The sequence below is a fragment of the Topomyia yanbarensis genome, chromosome 2, assembly GCF_030247195.1.
Source record: "Topomyia yanbarensis strain Yona2022 chromosome 2, ASM3024719v1, whole genome shotgun sequence".
NCBI lineage: Eukaryota > Metazoa > Arthropoda > Insecta > Diptera > Culicidae > Topomyia > Topomyia yanbarensis.
Window position 1 is genome coordinate 427,442,940 of NC_080671.1, and position 23,860 is coordinate 427,466,799.

General features: G+C 38.1%; 1 protein-coding gene across 1 annotated transcript; it reads right to left on the reverse strand.

Annotated features, from left to right (window-relative positions):
* Window positions 1-5,055: 5,055 nt before the first annotated feature.
* On the reverse strand, window positions 5,056-7,845 carry LOC131680967 (uncharacterized). Its single transcript, XM_058961676.1, has 3 exons — window positions 7,838-7,845; window positions 7,408-7,637; window positions 5,056-7,343 (listed from the first exon to the last, which is right to left on the reverse strand). The coding sequence occupies exons 1-3, from the start codon at window positions 7,843-7,845 to the stop codon at window positions 7,105-7,107; spliced, it is 477 nt and encodes a 158-aa protein (XP_058817659.1). The 3' UTR covers window positions 5,056-7,104.
* Between the last annotated feature and the right edge of the window lie 16,015 nt (window positions 7,846-23,860).

Genomic DNA, 23,860 nt, shown 5'->3' on the forward strand with positions numbered 1-23,860 from the left:
GACGTCTGTTCTCTGTGACCTCATCTTAGATTTGGATAAAATTTTGCTCCAAGATAGGTAATTATGTTTCCTACCTACCGTCAAAAATTCAAGTCGGGTTCTTCTAAGGAATCAAAGCTGTTTGAAAAAAACTTTTCCTTGTCAAAACTGATTTTTTTTTCGTGTTTTTTTTATCGAAAATTGAACCAATGAAAGTCATAATCATCTCAGAATCCAGTTTCTCATACATGCAAAAAGTATCAGTAACGAATTTGGTATAGCATCTCAGACTGCATTGAAACGAGGCCGAAGAGACTTGTTTAACGGAGATCTGGTACTAGAATGCTTAGCACACGACCAGACAACATGTTTAATATCGCGATAACCGCCACCACAAGCGCAGAGACCGGAGATGGGCCTTGCCATCATCCATTCTCTTGGACCAAGGTTTGTTGATACCTTTGTCGATTCCGTCCTCTGAAGAGAAATATTTAAAAACTTCCAATGCCTAAATGTCCACCTTCTCATTATCATTCTAATCTAAGTACCCGCCTTTTCATTACCCGGAATGGAGCACTGCGAAAAAATTCAAACTAAGGTAATCTGCTGTGATTTTTCAAATAAAGTACTAAAAAACTCCTATGTTTTCCCCAGGAAATGCAAAGAGTGCTTTCCATGCTCCATTAAACGAACAGCCTACTGTATCTGTAACGATTTGGGCATGGTAAATATAAACCATCAATTTTGTGGGGAGAATATTGGCAGCACAGCCTCTTTTATGATTGCACTCACCACTACTGTCATAATAATTAGCATAAAAGCGATGCATAGCTGTCACCATATGATGAACGTTCCGCGTATTCCAATCACAGGATAAATCGAATACACAACGTAGGCCCTGGTCACCACACGAAACATTGTTTCTCTGATGATTCGTCCGTTAATCCGTCGACGGACCGGTGCCAATAATCGAGTTTTTCAGCTTTCATCAATTTTTTCATTTGCACTTGTAGCGTCCCGTATATTGGGAAAAATTCGGGCGATCCGACGTTCAAAAGTCCCTTTCGCGTATAATTTTAAGCAATCTCTGCCCACCACGAGGTAGGAAACTGTTCACGATTGTTCGCGTCGTGTACTCGTTTTGTCTGTCCTTTAATCGTAATGCAAATGCATTGTGTAAACCTGGGGGAAAATGTAGGGACTGAAATATAAGGACACTTGGAGTTTTTGATGTCCCTGCTAGTTTCTAAGATTACCGAGACCAGGAACCACTTACTTCGGTTTTCTAACAGCACCCTTCAAGGGACACTCTCAGGCCTTTACGAGAAAGCTTAAGAGAGAAAACTGATTTTCCTCTTTCGGAAATTTTTAGGCACATTAGAAGATGACACAATGGGATGGTCAGACTCTCGCACTTTAGTGTACAGGTTGTCAGTGGCGTAGCGCTCTTTTGCATTATCGGAGTGTTCCTTAAAAAAATGTTTCATTTTGTCCCCACATAATTTATCTGCATTTTCCACAGCGTGCCTTATTTCTACAATAAGTTCATGCCTCGCGGCACAAAAAGGCGAACAGGCAGACTAGCCCCGCCCAAACGATCAAAGTTTGGAAGAGCAGATTCGGCGAAAGGATTGACATGAGGCTGATGGAAAATAAGTTGTGTTCAAATACTCCTTGATTTTTTTCCTGAATGCAATTGCTTGCGAACCTGAATTTTCACTGGCTGAAACAAAGGATTATTGAAGGAGCAAACTCGATACTTCGCAATTAAGGCCTCTGTTGGAGACTACACCATCAATCTCTTCTTCCCGGGCGGGTACATAGACAAGATAATTTTTCGAACACGGCCAAGTGGTATTTACTTAAATCTCGCATATATCGATGATGTTAAATGGCTCGTGTTTGCCCTCATTCAAGTTTGTTATGAATATATACCAAATTCGTTACTGGTACTTCTGACATGTATCAGGCAACTATCAGTTGATAAATTGGATTCTGAGATGATTATGACTTTCATTGGTTTAGTTTTCGATAAAAATACACTGAAAAAATAAATTCAGTTTGGACAAGGAAAAGTTTCTTTTAAATAACTTTTTTTCCTTAAAAGTGCCCCACTTGAATTTTTGACGTTAGGTAGGGAACATAATTACCTATCTTGGAACAAAATTTCGTCCAAATCAAAGATGGTTTTTTTTGTAAATCGACTTTAAATTTTTAAGTCGTTTTTTTCAGTGTAGAAGTCGATGAAGAATTTTTTCAATATTTTTATTCAAAAATTTGAATAATTTTGTGAAAATCACCCCTACAACATTTTTTTGTAGGATTTGTTATTTTTGGACTATAGCCATTTGAAAAAAAATAGTTAAAAAAGTTTGACCATTTTCAAAAGACAGTCTAGATCATTTTTGAAAAAATGATGTATGCAAAGTGGCTTTTTGTGACAAAGTTCTCAGGTACAGAAAGTTTCATTAAAATCGGAGAGGGTGCTGCCAACTCTGAATACGATTAAGCGCGAGATTCGTCTATTACAAAACACGAAGAAACAAGTCCCTAAATGCAACAACAAGTTAAAACGATTACTTTACGTAATATGGTGTGAAAATGAAATGAAAATGTGAAATCGATGTAGGAATGTTAAGTTACATAAAAAAGGCGGTGCAAACAATGTTATATGTAAACTCGATGCTATTTTAATAAAACCTTCTGAAATTAGTAAAAATTGCAGCATTCGTATTAATAGCTTAAAATGTATGCTATTTCATTTCGGTAATGTCGTTGACATTATTTTCCCATCTTTTTGTAAGGAAACGGCGATATAATCACAACAAACGGTCCTTATTAGGACCACAAAATCGTTCTCAGAAGAATTACAAATGAAATTTCCATTTCGTGCTTTGGAAAATAACTTCCCTTTTATCGGGTTAGTTATTTTTTATAACAATATCCGAAAAATGTGCGATAAACCAAATAAACTTGGACCAAGCAAGAAAACACCTACAAAAATTTGAATCAGAAAAGTGACATTTACGGAAAAATGCTTCGATCGTTTCTAAGTGTTTGGCAACTGAAGTTGCCGATTTGTTTTCCAGCGTCAATTATCTGACAAGTAGACTTGCTGAAACCGACTGAAATTTTTTCTGACCAGAGTAACCAATCAGGAATGAGCTTCAGTCAGATGATTTGAAATCGGTTTTTTTCGTGTGTGTATAGCACGTTTCAACACAAACTGATTCAGTCGTCGTGTACAGCTCACAAATATTTCTCGGTATTGTACAGCCATCCGTTCGCGCCAAGCAACCAAATACGAATGTTGATAGAAACAAATCTGTAGCGGACCTATATTTAAAACTTTTCATCATTTAAGTGTTCGATTGGTGCACCATATTGACGGCTCTGGCCGAGATGGGCTGAATATTTTCACCATTTTCGGCAGGTTTTGAAAGATTTTTTAAAACACAGAATTTTTCGTATTAATGCATGTTATACATACTCCAAATTTTAATACTACATTGCGGAACATATTTTCGATAAAATTGCTTTAAACCTCAAATGATTCTATTAAGTATGATGGAAGTTATTAACACTCAAAATCTGACGCGACTGCCACAGCCGATATTTTGAAACGGGCCCCCATATTGAAGTATTCTACTTAAAAAAAAACCCCGGTGAAAGAAGTATCGCTTTGAAATTGATGCTTTTGCATAATTCCGCTGATTTAATAACATTAATTGGGAGAAGTTTTAGTTTTATCGATTATTTTAGTTATTTTAGTAAATAAATTGTAATTGGAATGATAAACACATCGTTTATTTTAAATTTCAATTAAAATATCAGTTTTCAGAAATTTAGTTGATAATACCTGGAATCATAATCGACAATAAAACGCTTGAAATGATACTCATAGACGAAAAAAAGTAACGCATATATTGCGTGACAAACAAATAGTTCATGATATGATGCACATAATTCATGGTGTATTTTCATAACGTGAAAACACACTATTATCCAGAAAATCATGAGTCAGTTTTCTCATTTAGAGGAACGGATTTGTATCCGTGAAAAGATAGATAGATACATAGATTAGTTAGTTTATAAGATTTCTGCTTATATACATGATAAGTGGTCGGTGTTAAGTCAGACCGGACTAAGTGACAAAATATTGATACCGAGAAAAACGAGTTTAAAGTTTCAATCGCAGCATCCTTTACATTATGATGGGAAATTTATTTTTGCCATAATTCTTGTTTATTGTTACATATTTTAAATCTGGCAAAAGTCGAAGGTAGCTGACGATATTCTTTATCCAGAGCTATCATTATCTCATTTTTTGATGTATTGCGACTTAGTCCGGTCTGTCTTAACACTGACCAAGTAGGCTTAAAACTTAAATACTGCAAAAATCACTTAACTGCGAAAGCGTATTATATCCTAATAATAATTAACCGAATCATATGAACAATAGGGATGACAAGTCACAACTTGTAGCTGATCATCCAATATATTGAATTAGATATGTAATGCAAACTAAACAATGTAATCAAATACGAAATAAAGTATATAAAAAAATTTCAGAAATCAATTTTTGTATATGCTGACGAATGGTATCAAAGTTACTCAGCCTCGCGGTACCAAATATTGCTATGTTTGACAGTTGCGCCGAATAACATTCGAAAACGGTTCGTTTCTATGACGATCAAATATACTCCATTATACCCCTAAATGTATACGATATCGTTGAACAGGCATTCTCCTAACTGCAGGCAATTGTATATATGGTACTAATACAGTCCAGGGTGCTTTTTTCACCCACAGTCACCGCTCTCTGCGAAACTACAATGGACAAGTGAGCAGTTTCTTTTCGTAAAGATTGATGCACCTACGACTAAATGGAAACATGACTACATATTAGACCCGTTAGGGGTCAGTTCCAACAGTTGAATTCATCCATGTTTCACAAGTTGGGTAATTAGCGACGGCGAAACTGTAAGGAAATGGCCGGTGATATTTTTTATTTGTTGATGGAAGTGAAACCACGTGCGGTTTTACATTTAAATAAACACGTTAATGTGTTCCTCCGCTTTATTGTTTTCTCCTGACTCGGAATTTTGCTACTGTTAATTGGATGTTGGTCTTTCTCAGAAAAGAAAGGCTATGCAATCACTCCCTAAAGTTTGTTTTTTTTTTTTCGTTGCGGCTTCCGTAATTATAGGATTATTATAATTGCGATCTAGGAGAGTATAGAATTATTATCGTTAATTATAAATATTTAAAATTTAATAAAAAATACAATTGTTGTCGACAAAGCATTATTACTTTCGATTTAGTTTTTTTTGTTGTTGTTGTATATAATTTATCGAAAGCGAGAGTCCGATGCGTTGTGCGACAGAGAAAGATCTAGTAGGAAGCATATTTACAACAGTTTTTTTTTCTCTTTTCCAGTTCCATGCGAAAACGAACTTTAATTACTCGCCTAGACAAGAAAATAAAAGTAAATCACTAAATTTTCTTTCGTTTTTCGTTTCCTTTTACACGACGGAAGTTTTTAGCATGGCTGTTATATTATTTTTTTCTTACCATATGAGAGCTCGAGGAAGACACCCAATGAAACAAATACATCAATTTATCAATTTTGGAAATTGTACAAATTTTCTGAGCCACTCGTTGCTACATAGTGGAAGTCGGGATCGAAAGTTTTCTTTTTTAAAACCGCAACGGCATTTAATTTGTGGCTTCTATTCGTGTAATAGGCTCCGGACTTAAATCGACAATAGTTTTGCTACACTCCTCTGGATATGTTTGCTAAATTGGAGTATTTTTCCGTTTGTTTTAAGCTAGTTTTTATGAATAGTGCTCAATTTAGCTCAGTGCTGCACTCTGCTGGCAGTCAGCGTCATTTATATCGAGGTGGGTAATGCTGTAACTGTAACTGCAACGCACTTTCTATCCCGTTTAAAATGATTCAACGATTCATCGCTCGTCTTCAGCTCTCAGCAATTTTTTCGTCTGTTTGGTACCTACTATACGACTAATACGAAGTGAAAATAATGTAAAACGAAGCTAAGCCCTTCCATAATAACGTAATTATTTGCCAACGACGGCGCTTGTGTGCATGCGTATAGGTTTGTGCGTTTGTAAGTGACTCTCGTTTTCTTTATTGTTTCCATTTTCCTGTTGCTCTGTTTTTTTTCCACCTCCACACGTGTGGTGAAGCCAATTTTCCGGAAAGTGAGTTGGAAATGCTCACCGGAAAGTGGCAACCGTGGCCGGATAGGGTGGAGCACGTGTGCGAATTACTTTCATTGGCAGCCGTGTGTGTTTATCTGTGTGAGGGATCTTGCACAGATGGCGCTGCGATTTTCGACCGACAAGAGAGCAATGGGAACGGGAACACAATGAACGCGTCGTTGCGTGGATATGTCTGTGCGTGATCATGCAAGGCCTACTTGTGCCAGCCAGCCATCACCGGCCGAAGTCGGTGAAGGTGGAAAGAAGATGCAAACAATTACCTATGTTTATTGGGGTGCATATTTTTTGTCGCGTCTCTTTTTTTTGTTTCCACGTGCCTGTCTGTAAGATAAGTTTTCCTCCTAAAACTAATAACAAAGGGGGGGGGGGGAGTTAAAAAGATTGTCTGTTAATTAATCATCGTCTTGCGTTTCTGGGTGCATAGTGAGGGCAAAACAAAGAAAAGGGCGACTCACTACTGCGTGCACGAAGAAGATGACTAATTAAGATCTTGCTTTAAAATGTAATTATAGTGTTTGACTGGAAAGCAGTACAAATATCTGCGACATTCGTAGCGGTTTCCGAGGTTATAGCGATGCTATTTTTTTCTCTCGTAAAACTAGAAGGCTTTCAACATACTTCTGTGGCAATATTCGACCGAGACGTACACATTTTCAGAAATATAACAAATTCCAACATGAAGTCCTGCTCTTCCGTAGTAAATAAAAATAAATAATTCGTTTAATAAATACAAAAAATAAATACTAATCGTGTAGACTAATCGTTTTGGCTGTCGAGAATGAAGCTAGTTTAGTCGTGAAGGGGGAGTATTTGTTGTTTTCTGTTACTTCTATACTTTAACGGTGATCTACTGTTGGGGGTGGTGATTAGCTTTCGCTATTATTTCTCAGCCGTTGCCGTCACGGATGTTCCGTTCGGGAACGATCGATACTCGGTGTCCCGGTAGGACGACGAAGGTAACGCTGGCCGGACCTTCCACTTGTTATAGATTGACGATGAGCTGGGCGTTTTCAGGGGCTTGGGGGCTGCAATCGGTTCCGGTGGGACGCACAGCATACCGTACACGTTGATTCCAGGCAGTCCGGCATACGTCGGTTGGTCGTGGGCCAGTGGACCCTCTGAAAGAGATTCAGAAAATATTTGAATTGAAGGTACGTTTCGTGGAAATTCAGATTAACTGACCAAGCCGGAAGTGTTGCGGACACTTGCAGATCACCAGGTAGTGGGATTTTCCGGTTCGAGAGTTTTGCAGCGCCAGAATGGACCAATCTTTGGGAGCTCGGCATTCGCGCAGTTCGTTGGTATTCTCGCACGTTTTGGCCAATGTAATGGCATTCCGCTTGGCATTGCCGACCAGCTTGATCGTGTGGTTGTCATCCTCATTCAGACTAGCCGAGCAGGGGTCACGGTAGCTGTTGGAAAAGAAGGTAGCATAGAGTTAGTAAAAGTTAATAAGGAGGGAGGGAGGGTGAGTTAGCGAATACAGTCAAGTCGATCAGAGCGAAATTACTACATATTAGAAACTGGAAATCTTTTTTTGATATATTTGGGAATAAATTCTTCAACAACATTTGGGTAGAATATTTTAGCTGTAGAGTAATTGAAAGCTCACTTTGACATTGTTCAGAAAAGACTATGCATTTATGCATTACAATTGTTTAATTAACATATCAGATTTGAGAATAACTTCCATCCAAATTCTGTTTTACTAAGGCAGTAGTAACGCAGTGTTAAAACATTAAAACCTAGGGAACGCAAATGTACGAAAATTTTATTGAGCTTGCTGAGAAAATATATTCTCTCAAGCCCTATATGCAGATATAAAGCAGATATATGGCTATGTTATAATGCTTATTGGCTACTTATCATTTTAAACAAATTGTATTTGAATGAGATTGAAGCCTTCGAAGATTGTACATGCCAACAATAATATATAAAATAAACGGATGTTTTGTTTAGCTTTTTAATTTCATAACTTGTCACAGTTGCATAACATGTTTCCGGAATGCATCGTTTCTTTGAGGGGCGGGCATAACGTCGTTGGTTAACCTATTACCTTGTACGCAGCTCACCTGGGATCGATTTCCAAACTCTTCACTTAGGGCTAGAGATATCGATAAAAGAGGCGAACGAACCTATGGTTAAAACCACTATTATCGAAACAAAAAATACATCGTTCTTTAAATAGAAAATATTCAAACTGAATAATACGTTTTGATTATTGAGATAAACAAATCTTGTTAGCAAATTAACTGTACTACGATACGTACGAACAGAAGATTTCATTGGATTCTGAAAATTGTTCAACACTAGAATCGAAATAAGGTTGAATTAAATTTCATTTACAAACGATCAGATTTTTAGATTTAAATTTGACGTATACCTAATAGATGAAATCGAAAAGTCAATCCCAACTTACTAGGTATATTTGCACAAAACTGTTTCATCTCTGAGAGATATAAAAAAATGGAATCCTAAATAAACGTATCCCATGTATCTTCAATTTTAATATCTGTTAAAATTAGATATAATAAGTGGCCTCCGTCTACCTTCTTATCTTGCTCGAAACTAAAAATAAACATTTATTCGTTATAGTTATCAGTCAGGGCCGGCGGAATACTTTTTTTCTTGAGTGAGTGAGTAAAATTCCGAGTCATTTCTACCTGTACTGACGAAAGTTCAGACATGGCGTGTGTAAGTGAAAATGAAAATTTCTTAGCTGGTGATTATTTGAAAACACCCTTTGTTAACGGGCTGTAGGACCAACGGCTCAGCGAAAATGTGTTTGTTGATTACTGATACTACATGGAGCTGCGATAGAACTGCGATTTGGTGGATACTGAAGCCCGCATGACAGTGTTGACTAATGGGAAGGTATCTCCGACGACCGACATCCTTTCAGGAATAATGGTGGATGATTTGAATACCGAAGGCAAAAATAATGCAGATTAATCTACTTTTCAATACAAACCTACCGCAACAAAGATAAGCCATTTAATATCATCGATATATCATGTGATCTAACTAAACAGCACTCGGGCGTGTACGAAAAAGTGTTTTGTTTACGTACCCGCCCGGGAAGTAGAGATTGATGGTGAAGTCTCCGAGAGGGGCTTACTTGCGAAATAAGGGGTTAGCTCCTTTCAGAATCCTTCGCTTTAGACAGTGGAAATTCTTGTATCTAAGCAATTGTGTTCAGCGAAAATCGAGGAGTATAATAAAACGACTTAATTTCCATCAGCCTCAGCCTTCGAGCGTTTCGCCGGATCAGTTCTTCAAAAGTTGGTTCTTTTGAACAGGACTCGTCTACCTATTCGCCTTTTTGTACAGAGGAACATAAACTGCCGTTGTTGCAAATAATGGGGTCCCAGAGTTACCCATTGTAGAAACAAGGCACGGTGTTGAAAATGCGGATAGAATCATGAAAAGTTTTCCTTTTGTGGAAAACTGTCAACATATTCCGCATATAAATCGAGTTCCTGAACGTAAAACACCCAAAACTGTTTAAATCGGTCGTCGGCCTGTTACGTAGTAAGGGATCATCCATAAATGACGTAGCATTATATAGGGGAGGGGGAGTTTTGCTTTTTGTGATGATGTGTGACGACAGGGGGGTAGGGGGTCATATCAGGCTACGTAGCTTTTTTAAAGGGGAATAACTAACATAGTTTTTTTTATTAAAAAAAAATTGCTGGATAGGGGGGGAGAGTTAGCGTCAAACTACGTAATTACAAGGGGTTTTTTTAGAGGTTTGTGACGATATGCTACGATGGGGGAGGGGCGGTGTTAAAAATTACTCAAAAAATGCTTTATGGATAGTCCCTAAACAAATTCAGGAGCCCCTCTTTACTCCCCCTTACTATATCAACAATATTATTAACCCAAAAGCTTGACTTTGTGAAGTTCTAAGATGTTGCAAATTGCAATTTCCAGCTGTATATGTCTATGTATATTGGTAGCCACCATCCTAGCTTGAGTCTTGCTCTGCATGAGACTCCACTTCAGAGCACGCTCAAATTTCGTTACTATTCTACATTCAGCATACCTCTGTATGAAGGGCCAAAAGAGGGGTGGCGGGCCCGCAGGCAATTACACCTACTCAGTATCCGCGGAAATCAAAGAGTCTCCTTCCAACAATATGATCCAACAGCTTGAATAACGAATTTCGCAGTACTTGTCAAGTTTTCCACGAGATGGTTTGTTCGAAGAAGAGCTCGTCAAATTGTTTACAACTGTTGGAACGTAAATCATATGCATATAATATAATATAATATAATATAATATAATATAATATAATATAATATAATATAATATAATATAATATAATATAATATAATATAATATAATATAATATAATATAATATAATATAATATAATATAATATAATATAATATAATATAATATAATATAATATAATATAATATAATATAATATAATATAATTAATATAATAAAAAGGTACCCGGGTACCCCGTCGGAAACATAAGGTTAAAGGTCAGATGAAACGAGTGCCCGGCGCGAACCGTGGACGGCCGCTCACTCTGTTGTGGGCAGAGAGTGCTCAGAATTATACGCGAAAAGGTTCTATAAGGACTTTCTGGACGTCGCTTCGCCTGATTTTTTCCAAGTATACGCGACGTTAAGAACGCAAATGAAATTTTTTTATGAAAACTGAAAAAGCGGTTATTGGCACCGGTTCGTCGACGGATTAAACAATATTTTGACTGGTCACTAGGGCCTACGTTGTATATTCGATTCAACCTTTGATCGGAATACACGGAACCAAGAATATTTTTTCGGCGACAATAGCATTCCATGTAGATCCACATTCTAAAGATAGACGTTTCGCGATGAAATGATAATACTGTATATGAACGTAATGATTGTTTTTTAAACATACAAATTTATCTGACAGCAAAGATGCTCGCGCTAAGCATCGTAGTGGGAATATCACCGTAACGTTTGTCAGGCGATGAGAGCTATGAATAGCTTCTGTGCTAATTATTATGGCAGTAGTGGTGAGGGTGATCGTAAAAGAGGCTGTGCTGCAAACATTCACCTCACAAAACTTATGGTTTTATATGGGGAAAATATGGGAGTTCCTGAGTGTATTATCTGAAAATTCTTACCAAATTACCAGATATAACTATTAGTTTGAGTTATTTCACATTACTCCATTCCGGGTAATGAGAAATGGGACACTTAGATTAGAATGGCAATGAGAAGCCAAACACTTAAACATTAGAAAGTGATATTTATGAAATATCGAGTAGCTTCAACGAATTTTTCAGTAGTTTTTGTCAGAGAACGTCGAAAATTGGCAAATTTCGTGGGACAATGGAAGTTTAGAAATCTCAAAGGTATCAACAAATCATGATTAAAGAGGGTGGTCGTGACCTCCTTCAGCTCTTGTCCAATCATTATACGTATAAAGCGCATCTTCGGAGTATTAGAGTCGTGAAGAGTGGTCTCTACGCTTGTGGTGACGGTTATCGCGACATTAAGCATGTTGTCTGGTCGCGCGGCTAATGTTCTTGCGCCAGATCACCGTTAAACGAATCGTTTCGGTCTCGTTACAGTCCGAGATGTGCTGGTTATCCATGATCTCCCATATACATATTTTTATACACGATAGACATCCTAATTTAGTTATCTCTTCTCTTTTGGTTGACATGCTAACAGCTACCTGGAAATCTGATCCCAAGAGTTCCCAGCGTGATTAAGGAGGCCAGCCACTGATCTGGTTCATGTTGTACTGACAGTGATTTCCTGTTTGCCAAAATGCTGCAAGTTTAATTATTCTTTCTTTCCTGTCATTTTCTCCCCTCTTCTCACCTCTCCTTATACGATCTTTTTACTGATGTTGGAATCTATCGCTCTTGTGTATGTCTAATAATTTTAAAGTAGCAACCCCTTACTGCATACTCCTACCTAAGCCAATACAAGCCAAAAAATTAGATTTTTAGAGCGATTGCATAACCTTTCTATATGAGAAAGGCAAAAGTATGAAATTGTTGCACATCGAGAATTTCAGACGCATGCATTTTGTGCGCGAGACGCATACGTGGTTAATCTCAGGTTTTGGTGTGGGTAGTACTGCCCATGATATCAGTCTCATAAAGATAGGAAATCCCGTAGAAAACGGGACAAATATGCGATCATGGGCAGAGTACTACCCATACTACCCACGTATTCCGCCGGCCCTGGCTATCAGTAAACCAAGGAATCAATTCCAACAACCGCTTAGTTGCTTATACACTCCACAAACATTGGCTGTGAAATAAAGTGTCTGGTACATAGAAGATGAAAACGTTCCGACTACGAGAAAATAACATTGCCGTTTGCTTTAAACAAACTCGTATTAGACGTAGAGCAACAGTGAACGTGAAAAATCAGTAACTGGAGGTGAAAAAGCTTGCTAAGCCAAACAAAGCTTCGATTTTTGTAAATTCTCATCAACTTAACCAGAACTCCTTTTCTTGGGAGGCATCACACAGGACTAGGGGTTTGCTCAGAAACACAAATAGTGTTTTCGATTTTGGAGCTACCATGGAACCTTTAGTCCTTTCGCTAAGTTAGTGTCGGATTCTGATAAGACGAAGTTGAAACGCAAATTCCATAAATAATTTGGGTATAGGTTTTGCGCCCCTAGGCAGGGCCGTCGAGAGCCGCGCCGGGCCCCGGGGTTTGCAGTACTGACGGGCCCTACCATATATGACTTCTTATTTCAATATCGATTAGAGAAACTATACGGATGCAACCGTTTCAATTAAACTATTTTTTATGAATATTGTTTATTTGACACGATTCAATGCGTTAGCTTAACAGAGTCGTCAGTATTTTAAATAAGTAATAGATGGAAAAAATAAAAATAATAAAGGAATATTTGTGGCTGGCCATTAGAATTACTTGCGTCCGATTTGCCATTGCGATTGGAAACCTTTTTTGCGGCATTGCCATACAGTCCATATCGCCATCGTTCATGCTCCCTTGACGCACGTTAATGCTACCATCGTTAATGCTGCCCAGAATCCGAGCGTAGAAAAATTGACATCCCTTTGTGAGCTTGAAAGAGAAACAAAATTCAATTCATGCCCGCCGCGATGAATCGAAGGTTTGTTTGTTTCCCTCGTTCTTCGCTTTTTCGGTACAACGCATATATTCGGTTTCAGGAGCAAACTGAATTTTGTTTCTATACTAGCTCTGAGATCATCAAGCAAAAGTGCACCAGATATAGATTATGCAGTTCAGTTATGCTCGAAAATGTAAAAAAAACTGCCTACAAACTGTCCACATAATAACAAATGAATGCTTCGGTCAGTTTGGCAGTGAATTAATGAGGGAAGCATTGAAACTGAATGTTGAATTCAGCAAATTATTCAGAAATAGGGAACTGAATGTGAAATTTCGCGTTACTGATGCTACCTTGTTTCTTGTTGTTGGTACATATTGTTGATTTTGAGGAACTGGATGCAGCTATTGCAGTTGTCACTATGACCTGAACGAATTTTCTTTATTGGTTTCTGAACATGGTAAAATCGGTTTTGGAATCATGTTACATTTGCGCTGACATTCAGAGAGAAAACATTCTGAATGCGATGACTGTGATCCAACAGCGAAGTCTGCTGTTAGAAAGACTGAGACAGAAAGTTGTGAGAGAAAGAGTTTCGACTTTTGGTGGAAACTAATGGGTAGAATAAGTATCTAGTTAAATTCCCATATTTTTCTGCATCAAATGTGTACACTGGAACCTCCATTTACGAACCAAGCCAAAGGTTCGTAAATTGAATTAGTTCGTTTTTTGGGATTTAGATCGTAAAAAAAGTTCACTTCACATTCTTATTAAAATTCGTTGGTTGAGTAACATTATCGATTACCCTAACAATATGGGTATTTCCGGAACGGGCTTGACAAGTACATGATGAAAATGGAAATTTAATACCTTTTGAAATCCAGGATGGAGACTTCCGATTGAACAATAATCTCGATAACCCCAACAATTTGGGAATTTTTGAAACGGGCTTGACGAGTAGATGATAGAAATGGTACTTTGGAGCTATTTCGAACAATATCTGTATAAACTATGAGGGTATTTTTAAGCAGGTTTGACGAATAGATGAGCGATGCCATTTTGAAGGCCAATATAGCGTCTTCTGGCTGAGAAAAGTTTTCTATAATCATATCATCCGCATCACAAATCAATATACCTATATCTCTACACAAACCTCTAAGTAACACCCCCTGGTAATTACGTAGCTTGACGGTAATTCCCCCCCCCCTTGTCAACGTAAAATTTAAAAAAAATAAAAAACGATGTTAGTTATTCCCCTTTAAAAAAGCTACGTCGCATGACCTGACCCACTACCTCCCTGTCGTCACACATCATCACAAAATACAATACTCCCCCTCCCCCATATAATGTTACGTCATTTATGGATGATCCCTTATGAAGCGATTTTGAAAACCAAGATGGCGAATTCTAGTTAAGACATTTAACTAGAATTCGCCATCTTGGTTTTCAAAATCGCTTCATTCATAGATTTTCGTCATTTACTCGTCAACCCCATTCCGAAAATATCCAACTTTTATTAGTAACAGTTAGCTAAGAATATGATAAATTGTATACAACTTCATACTGTACACTTTGACAAACACTTGCGATAAATGAAACCAGAATGGTTCAATTGCACTGTTAAATGAATTTAATTGGGTTACGTTCACATACTTCAGAAAACCATTGGAACGATTGGAACGTAGTTATATAATATATTTGCAGTGTCGACAGAAACAATAAACTTCAACAATTAAATTAAAATAAATTTAATTCAGTTAAAAATGCGGGCCCCCAAAACAGACCCGGGCCCCAGGGTAGTTGCCCCCCCTGACCCCCCCTCTCGACGGGCCTGCCCCTAGGTAATGTCTGGACATAACCGGTGTAGTTCAACTGCACTCAGGGCTGACAATTGAAATATAATAGTTGTCTTTATGCGATCGGTACTCTTGTCAATATTGATAGTGTAATGTAAAAACCGATTGATAAAACATCCGACTATAGCTAAGTTAATTACTTAATTACTTGGTTTGCTGAGCTTATGAACAGCAAACCGGTGCGGTATCGGTTCGCCGTTAGGACTTAGCTAAACGACAAGGAGTGTTTTTGCTGCCCCGGCTAAATAGCAAAGATTCTCACTGTGGAAGATCAGTCGAACGAGTCCAGCTCGCTTCCACTGTTAAACGCTAAGACAAACGAAGCAGGGTGGACATGCTACGCTCACGGCGGTGACAACCGGGATCGTTTACGGTGAATGGATAATCCGGCGTTTTTTCGCCACCGTCGCTAGGGAGATTCCAACGAATTAGCTAGACCTCTAGCTAAACGATGAAGGATAACGCGGTCAATGGAATTCTGGCCGGTCGGAAGGAACCTCTAGCTTTCCACCATCACCGGCTGCAGCAAATCGACGCTTGCAGTGGAGGAGAGGTTGAAGAAATGAACAGCTTTCTTGTTTAGTCGACTTCGGTTTGTGTTACGAAGAACTGAAATTCTGGTAGGAGCACCTAGGCCGCCCTGTCAATAGGGGTCTGCCTGGCAGGTAAATAGGAGAACCCAAGTAGAGGTTAATCTTTACTTACACTGTGTTTCTAATCACTTTTTGAAAAATGATATCCGTGAAATTGGATTTGCGGGAAATGACATAAAATCTTGTTGCTTTACTATCGATGTTGTAATATTGCTTTTAAAAATTAACATTTTAAAAGTTATAGGAAGCGAACATGGTATTTTGGTACTTCACGTACGAACTCTAAAGACTCTAACAATGAATAAAAAGAAGCTGGTACATATCCACTTGAATTTTTTTGTCAGTATAACAATACCTTAGATATAAAAGGCTATCTTCTAGAAATATTTTATTTAGATAGTTTTTATGCTTATCACAGGACAAATTTTATTGAAAAGGACGGAATGTGCTTCAGACAAAAAGGGGTTTCTTGTGTAAAATTTTCAAAACGTGGAGCAAGTAAGTTAAAATTAAGTTGAAGGCTGTAATAGTGCTGTATGAGAGTAAAATATATGTTTGGGTTGAATTTTTGGTTTTTATGTTATGAAGTGGAGAGATATTTACACCTTTCTCACTGGTTTACCAATTTACTTAGGGTATTCTGTGGCGCGCATACGGAAGACTCCGACCCTTTATGGTTCGTTCCGAATCATTGGCAAAAGGGATCATCCATAAAGGGCGTAGCAATATATGGCGGAGGGGGGAGTTTTGTATTTTGTGATGATGTTTGACGATAGGGGGAAGGGGTCATGTCATGCTACGTAGCTTTTTTAAAGAGGAATAGGGGTTGACCTAAGGTCACTATAAGCTTACCCGTTTCATTAAACTAACATCGTTTTTTATTTTTTTATTTTTTACGGGGACAAGGAGGGGAGAGTTACCGTCAAGGTACGTAATTACCAGGGGGGGGGGGTATTTAGAGGTTTGTGACGAAATGCTACAATGGGGGAGGAGGATGTTAAAAATCACTCAAAAAATGCTACGTCATTTATGTATGATCCCAAATCAGTGATTCGCAGCTCTTGTTGATCGTATTATTAAAAAATGGCGTTTAATCAATCGTGATTTAATAAAACAAATAGACGTTTGGTTTTATCATATCAGAAAGGAGATACAAACATGAAAGATATGAAACACTGAACAAGAAAATATTTTTCTTTGAGAAAAACTATTGTCATTTTTTGGGGACCCTCCAAATGAGGGGGTGACCAGGGCCACGGATCTCTCGGCCCCTTTCTTAATCGACCCTGCTGCTACGTCATTACCAAATCGTTTTCACTACATTATGAAGATTACCGATAAACCGAATGTTGAATCAATCCATAATTCTAGGAACATTGCTTGCGGGTCTAACTATATGACGTGAACTGATTTATGAGTTATTACAACTTGAAGAAGTTCACAAATCTAGAAGATATTCCTAATCATTTTCACTTTTAGGCTACTCTGCACATGATCTTGCAATTTTTAAGTGAACTGTTTCACGCATTTTGGAATATAATTCATGGATTTATTTGAACAATTTTATAAAATATAACATCGTTGTTTGTGTCCAGCTGCTAGCGACCAGTCATAAGTACAATTAGTAGATATAAGAAAACTCTTATAACTATCAGTAACTTCGTCATTCATTTGATAAGGTTAAGTGTAGTTTCCGAAAACTACGCTGAGCACATTACATTACAGAATCACATTTTGTGTTCGTGAAATAGTTCACAAAACCATATGATACTGCTACTGATCGGTTGTGCCTATATGATCCAGTTTATGATTTTCACGTTACTCCGCGTTAAAAGATTATTATTAAGCCGGGGACTAACGAATATTAACGAATATAGAAATTACAAAAAATCTGAACATCAATCACATTACTCAAAAATGCATGAGTGAAATCGTTAATAAAATATTGCGATAAAACGCTCGGTTGAGTCTACGGACCCTTCAAAAATTTCAAAGTTTATAGGAAATTAGTATGGAAAACGGATAACATTGAAAATAAATTCATAAAAAATCACCTTATCAATCAATTAATCAGAACACTGCATATTTCTAAAGGTATTCTTCTTCTGAACATATTCGTGGAACATTGTAAGTTTGTGAAAATTCGCTGACAATAGTTACTAACTAAAGAAGGAGCGTCAAAACAAGAGGATTTTATTAATAATCATAGCAGCCCGATTTGAACAGCCATCCACCGCTCGCGTATGGCAGATGCAGCTATTCAAACAGGGCTGCTATGATTAATAATAAAATCCACTTGTTTTGATGCTCCTTCTTTAGTTATTTTAGCGAATTTTCACAAACTTACAATGTTCCACGAATGTGTTCAGTAGAAGAATACCTTTAGAAATATATAGTGTTCTGATTAATTGATTGATCAGGTGAGGTGTTTAAGAATTTATTTTCAATGTTAACCGATTATACATACTAATTTCCATATAAACTTTGAAATTTTTGGAGGGTCCGTAGACACAACCAATCGGCGCCAAAATTTGCACAATTACTGAGGGCCATAAAAGGAATCAGTAGAGCAGTGGAGCTAATAGTCAAAAATTGAACCAGTCTATTGAATAGTGTTGAGGCAGGATCGTGATTTCCGGCGGTTAGAGCTTTCGGGACTCGCACACGGACGACTCGTGAAGGCACAATAGAAAACGGGATACCTATGGAATATGGTTCACGAGGAATAACTACGCACTACTAGTACAGCGGAAAAACTTTTATTCGCGGTCTGTTCCTCTCGACGGTTCAAATGGGAAAGAGGATTTTTATTGCTAATATTACTACAATTTAAACCTACGTTGTTTCAATTCAATTTCTTACACTCTAATTTCGTAGCAAGTCAACTGACAGCACTGACTGCATTCGGGTGTAGCCTTTTTTACCGACAGTGTTGAGAACTGTCAAATAGTCTGGTCATATTTGACGTTGGTTCATTGAACCCAAAATTCGTTCTTATTGAGGAAGTAATGAAAAAAATAATTAGTTCTAAGATTTCTGCATCTGATGTTTATGTTCAGTTGACTGGGAAGACTAGAACAGTCAATATTGTCCAAAAGCAAGTCAGATATAAACATAGCTTTTGAAAGATTGCGTCGAGCACTAAGCAATCCAAAACCAATTAGGTTACAACGGTGCTCGTAGCTATAGGCAGATTTATTTGGTCTCTCCAGGACAGATGACGAAGAGTAGGGACCTTGCGATATTAAAATATATCGATACTTAGACTCGATACTGGAATCGAAGACAAGTCGTCGCTGTTGTGCTATCTTATGACAATCGCCATTTTGGGGTAAACTGAGTTAGATATGCTACCTCACTTGTTGAAAAAATCTCTACAAAGTGGTGTTTTCAGAATATTGACATTCTGCTTAATTATTGAGATATAGCGAGAAACGTGCTGAGAAATTTTTAATTTTTTGCTTAAAATGACTATGTCTCGGGATTGGATCAAGTTATCTTGATGTTTTTATGTGTAAAACTATCTGAGAAACACAATGGCATAATCATTTTCAGAACAAAAATACACGAATGATGAGAAAAATATAGTTTAAGTTTTAAACTGGAAATATAGCATATATTTGGCAACATTGTAACCAAAAATAACTATTTTTCTAGATTCCCTGACTTATTTCCTTTAAAATGCATCTCACCGACTCTTAATAGACCAAATGAAGCGAAAGATATGAATAAAGAATAAAAATTGATGAATTTTTTCTATGGCAAATTTTCCATGCACTATTATGACACGTCATACAAATTTTGTCATCAATTCACACCTATGACACGTGTGAGTGCAACTTTTGTTTACATTTATAGTAAAAACTCGCAACATAGTTAACCGATCTTCGTAATATTTGAGAGATTAATACAGAATAGATAGAAGCATCAATTGTCTTCCCTTAATTGTTTCTACCATTTATAAGTTTCAAGATATTCAATCTCAAATTTTAAAGATCATATTATTAAAAAAAATTTCTCGAAATGTGCTAAATTGCGCTTGTCATAAGATAGCACAACAACGACGAAGTACTGATACATTTGATATAGTCGTAGTCGCAGTATCGATACTTGAAGGTATCGCCATTCGATTCCATATTTTAACAGTAGCTTAATTCCCTTAATTGGGCAATCTGCGTTTGTTTGACAATTCATCAGTGGATGTTGTCAGAAAATGTTATGCTCTGCTCCTGCGAACAGAAAAAAAACCGCCCGACAAACATCTCTCATTGGCCCGATTCGTTTGATGTTGGATCCAATCGACGATTCTGTCGAGTAACGTCTGAAGAGGTAAACAATAAATAATTAGCTGATCAGAAAGTCTCATGGACTTCCTAATAATGGACAATGTTTGCAATGGAATGCTCAATGCTCATCCATCATCTACTCGATTTTTTCATCAAGTGCGATCGGGGCTCTAAATTTTTACCAACTCGAATGCAACCAGTTTTGCGAAACGAGCGAGAAGCATTACGCAATGATTGAGTTTGAATTGATAATTGTATTTGACTCGGAAATCATTCCAAAATCTTTCAGAATTTCAAATCAAATTCTTCCACCTACTCGTTGCTTCGATTCATTTCTATGTCGTGAACATTGTATCGATATCAGTAAAGTATCGTGCTTGGAGTATCGATACCAAAAAATCTAGTATCGATTCCGTACTAGTATAGCGGGTGTTCAATAAAAATGAGAATGATTTCAATACCTTTCTTTTTTAACCCTTTATGGAGTTGCCCAAGGTCGAAGATGGTGGCTAGCGGGTTTCATACATCCTTGCCCTGACGGCCGAAGCTATAGTGCCTTGAACACAGGCAACGCAGATCCAAGGCCATCATTGAAATGATAAGTTCTGCATTTGAGATGTACTTCCCCCGGTTGCCAGACGAAAACCTGTAATTATCGCGTGTGACATTGTAAGTAAAGTTTAATTATGAGTCCTGTGGTGATGTGTGCGTGGAAGGTGTGAGTTTTAGCGTTCGAGTCCAGGGTTGCATATCTGTCTGTTGGCATGGATAGTGTGTAACATCGCTTGCAAAAATTCGATGTTATAATCGTGTAGCCATTTTGCGCATGTATTCTTGAATGATTGCGCGCGGAACGTGAGTTTGAAGCTGAACTTTTAGTGCTAGATGCTAGAAGTTAGTTTCCCCATATCACTAGAGTTCCCGGTCATGTCGCCGTGGAACGTTTTGTCTAGTGAGTATGAGCGTCATTGTTTGATTGGTCCAACTGAAGGTGTGAGTCTAGGCTTCTATAACCGAGGGTAGATTTCCGGACGTGACCGATTCATGATCGCGCGAGCGATGGGTTTTCTTGAATTGCAATTGCATGTTCGCGTTTGTGTTAACTCTTTCATGCCCAACTTTTTTCTAGTGCATATAGGGCTTCAAAACTATTTTTTCTTGAGAACGATGAGATCAAGAAACACGAAATGTCTTTTCTCATAAAGATGGGTGTTTCCCTTGCAGTGCTAGAAGTTGCTCAATTTTTACCTTTCAATGCTGTATATGAGAGAATATGCAATTAATTCTTTTAGTGAGTGTTGTTATGAATCTAATTTAGGATAAAGTAATAAAAGGGTTCATAATTAGAGGTGTATAAATTGACCGTGTAATTTGCGTATCGCTACTACCCAGTAAATATGAGACTCCCTATCTCAACGCCTCAGGGTCTGCATACGCTCGTGGCTAATTGCGGTCAAGAAAACACCTGATCTGTATCTTCAAGCAATCACAACTTTTTATTTCCCTTCTTGTCGACACTTTTATTCGTTCTCTCCCACTTGCTTACTGTCTATCTCCTACTTTAGCACTTGTCTATTCTTCGATTTTCTTCGGGGCCCCTTTTCCACTCCAGTCGCTGTCGCTGCCACTCCAGCACCGTACTCCACTGCTTTACTCCGTTGATTCTGCGGTTCCACACGGTGTTCTACGGCTACGGCGTCGGTCTTCTACGCGGCCTCGAGTGTTTGACGATTTCGAGCTTCAATGAGGGGTTCTGTTCGTCGGCTGTGCCCGGTTTCCCGCGTAAGTATTTGACGGTCGGACACGGCAGGGCTTTCCGAGTTCACAGGGGTTTTACAACAAAACCCACAGCTTCAAAGTAAATCCCACGTGGTCCTGGAAGTCTGGATTCTCCGGTTAACTATCCACTTCCTTAATTCTGCTTTTCTACGCAATTCACTCTTTTAATTTTCTACACCGATTCACTTCTCTTTACTTTTACTCTTCTGGCTTGATTTGATTTGACTCTCCTCTTCGATAGTTACCGGGCAATTCAACTCCGGATTTGGCGGTTATTGACCTTATCCCCTCGACCGTTGACCCTTTGGTTCGCCAATGAATTCCGCCCAAATCCTATATTATCGCCACCCCCAGTGGTCGTCTGTTTGCTGAATCCGGCTCCTGGTGGTGGTTGACGGAAATTGTGGCGAGTTTTCCTGGCTGCGTTCTGGCCTTCTGACGGTGTTCAACTTTTAGACACTTCACTGAACCTTTCTTGACATACACGGATTTAATAAACGTAAACTAAACGCGACAATCTCACAAATCTTGGACAGAAACAAATACACTGGTTACAACCGATATTATTTTTGGTATACATCAGTAGTGGAAAAGCAAACTAATAGAGCTACAACAAAAACAGGATTTCATCATGCTATGCTGACCGGGAATGGATGATTCACGTGCGTCGGTAAACTAATTGTACCTTAATTCACCAATCCCGAATGAATAGAATCGAATGTGCATATTGAAAACTGGATTTACCAACTATTCCATCATATGCGCCAGTTCTAATCCGTTATCCGATCCAGCTGTCACAAATTCTTAGACGAACACACACAGATAGAAAAACGACTAGCACAAAACCATTGTACACTAGTACTAAAAACTAACTAATAGGTTTCTACTTCTACATTTTTTTATTTATTTTGTTAACCTGTGCACGATGACGAAGCTGACCAATAAATCGACACACAATGACCCCCATTGCGAGCTGTGCCCACAAACACTACCATTACCGAGCTGTTGAACAATGTTTGCAAACACAGCCCACAGAAAAGGTCAATCCTCGGCGATCCATCAGCGTGCCTCGCCAATGTGCACAGGCTATTGACTGACTGTTAGTTTGTGCTGGTGCGCAGTATGAGAAAACACAAAACATAAAAAAGACCTATAAGCCTTCTCGGTCTCCTCGATGCACCACTATCGAGGCGTAATGCAATAACCATCTTAAAGCAGTTGTCTGTCAGGTGCTGCTTGATGATGTTTGTAATACCGTCAAACCCGTCAACCTAATATAATTTATTATTATTTTCCAATATTTTTTTGTAGGAATTGTCGTTTTCAGAATATAGCTATTCGAAAAAATTTGCAAAAAGTTTGACTCTTTTCAAAAGACAGTCTAGATCATTTTTGGAAAAACAAAGCATGCAAAGTGGCTTTTTGTGACAAAGTTCTCATGTACAGAAAGTTTTATTAAAATCTGATAGGTTCTGCCAACATTTGTTCGAGTTGGCGCGAAATTCGTCATATGATACTTGGTCCTTTTTTATTGGGGTTTGTGTTGGAATAGAAACAGTTAGCTTTGTCCATTCCAGGTTACATTCGGAAATATGAATCATCATTTCTATATCTACATCTAATTCCACCTTCAGCTGCATCCAATTGTTTCCAATCTTCGTGCAATTCCAACGGATCGGCCGTGGAAGCAACTCTTTCATCACTAAGTCAACAAATATTCGACTATGTTTACTCTGTCTGTTTCAGCAGCCGCTGTGCTCCAAAAAATGTACATCCTACTTAGTTTCGCCCGAAATGTCGCTTAAAACACAGGTTTCTGTTCTACTCGTATTTTGTTCGCTGATCAATTATGGTAATGAATTAAATTAGTAATAAATCACACAAACTCGACCGGCTCCTTTTAGGCTCGACATTGACTTGCAGTTCATGTCACTCGCGCTTCAATTACACCCATTGCATGAAAATATCCGGCTATATGACCTGTTCTACGAGTCTCGTCGTACAAACGCAACAACCGTTATATTCGCTGAACCCAACGCTAAGAGCGGCC

Coding starts and splice junctions, on each gene's coding strand:
- LOC131680967 (XM_058961676.1), bottom strand. Junction 7,344..7,407: donor TCCGCAACACTTCCGGCTTG/GTCAGTTAATCT, acceptor AATCTCTTTCAG/AGGGTCCACTGGCCCACGAC.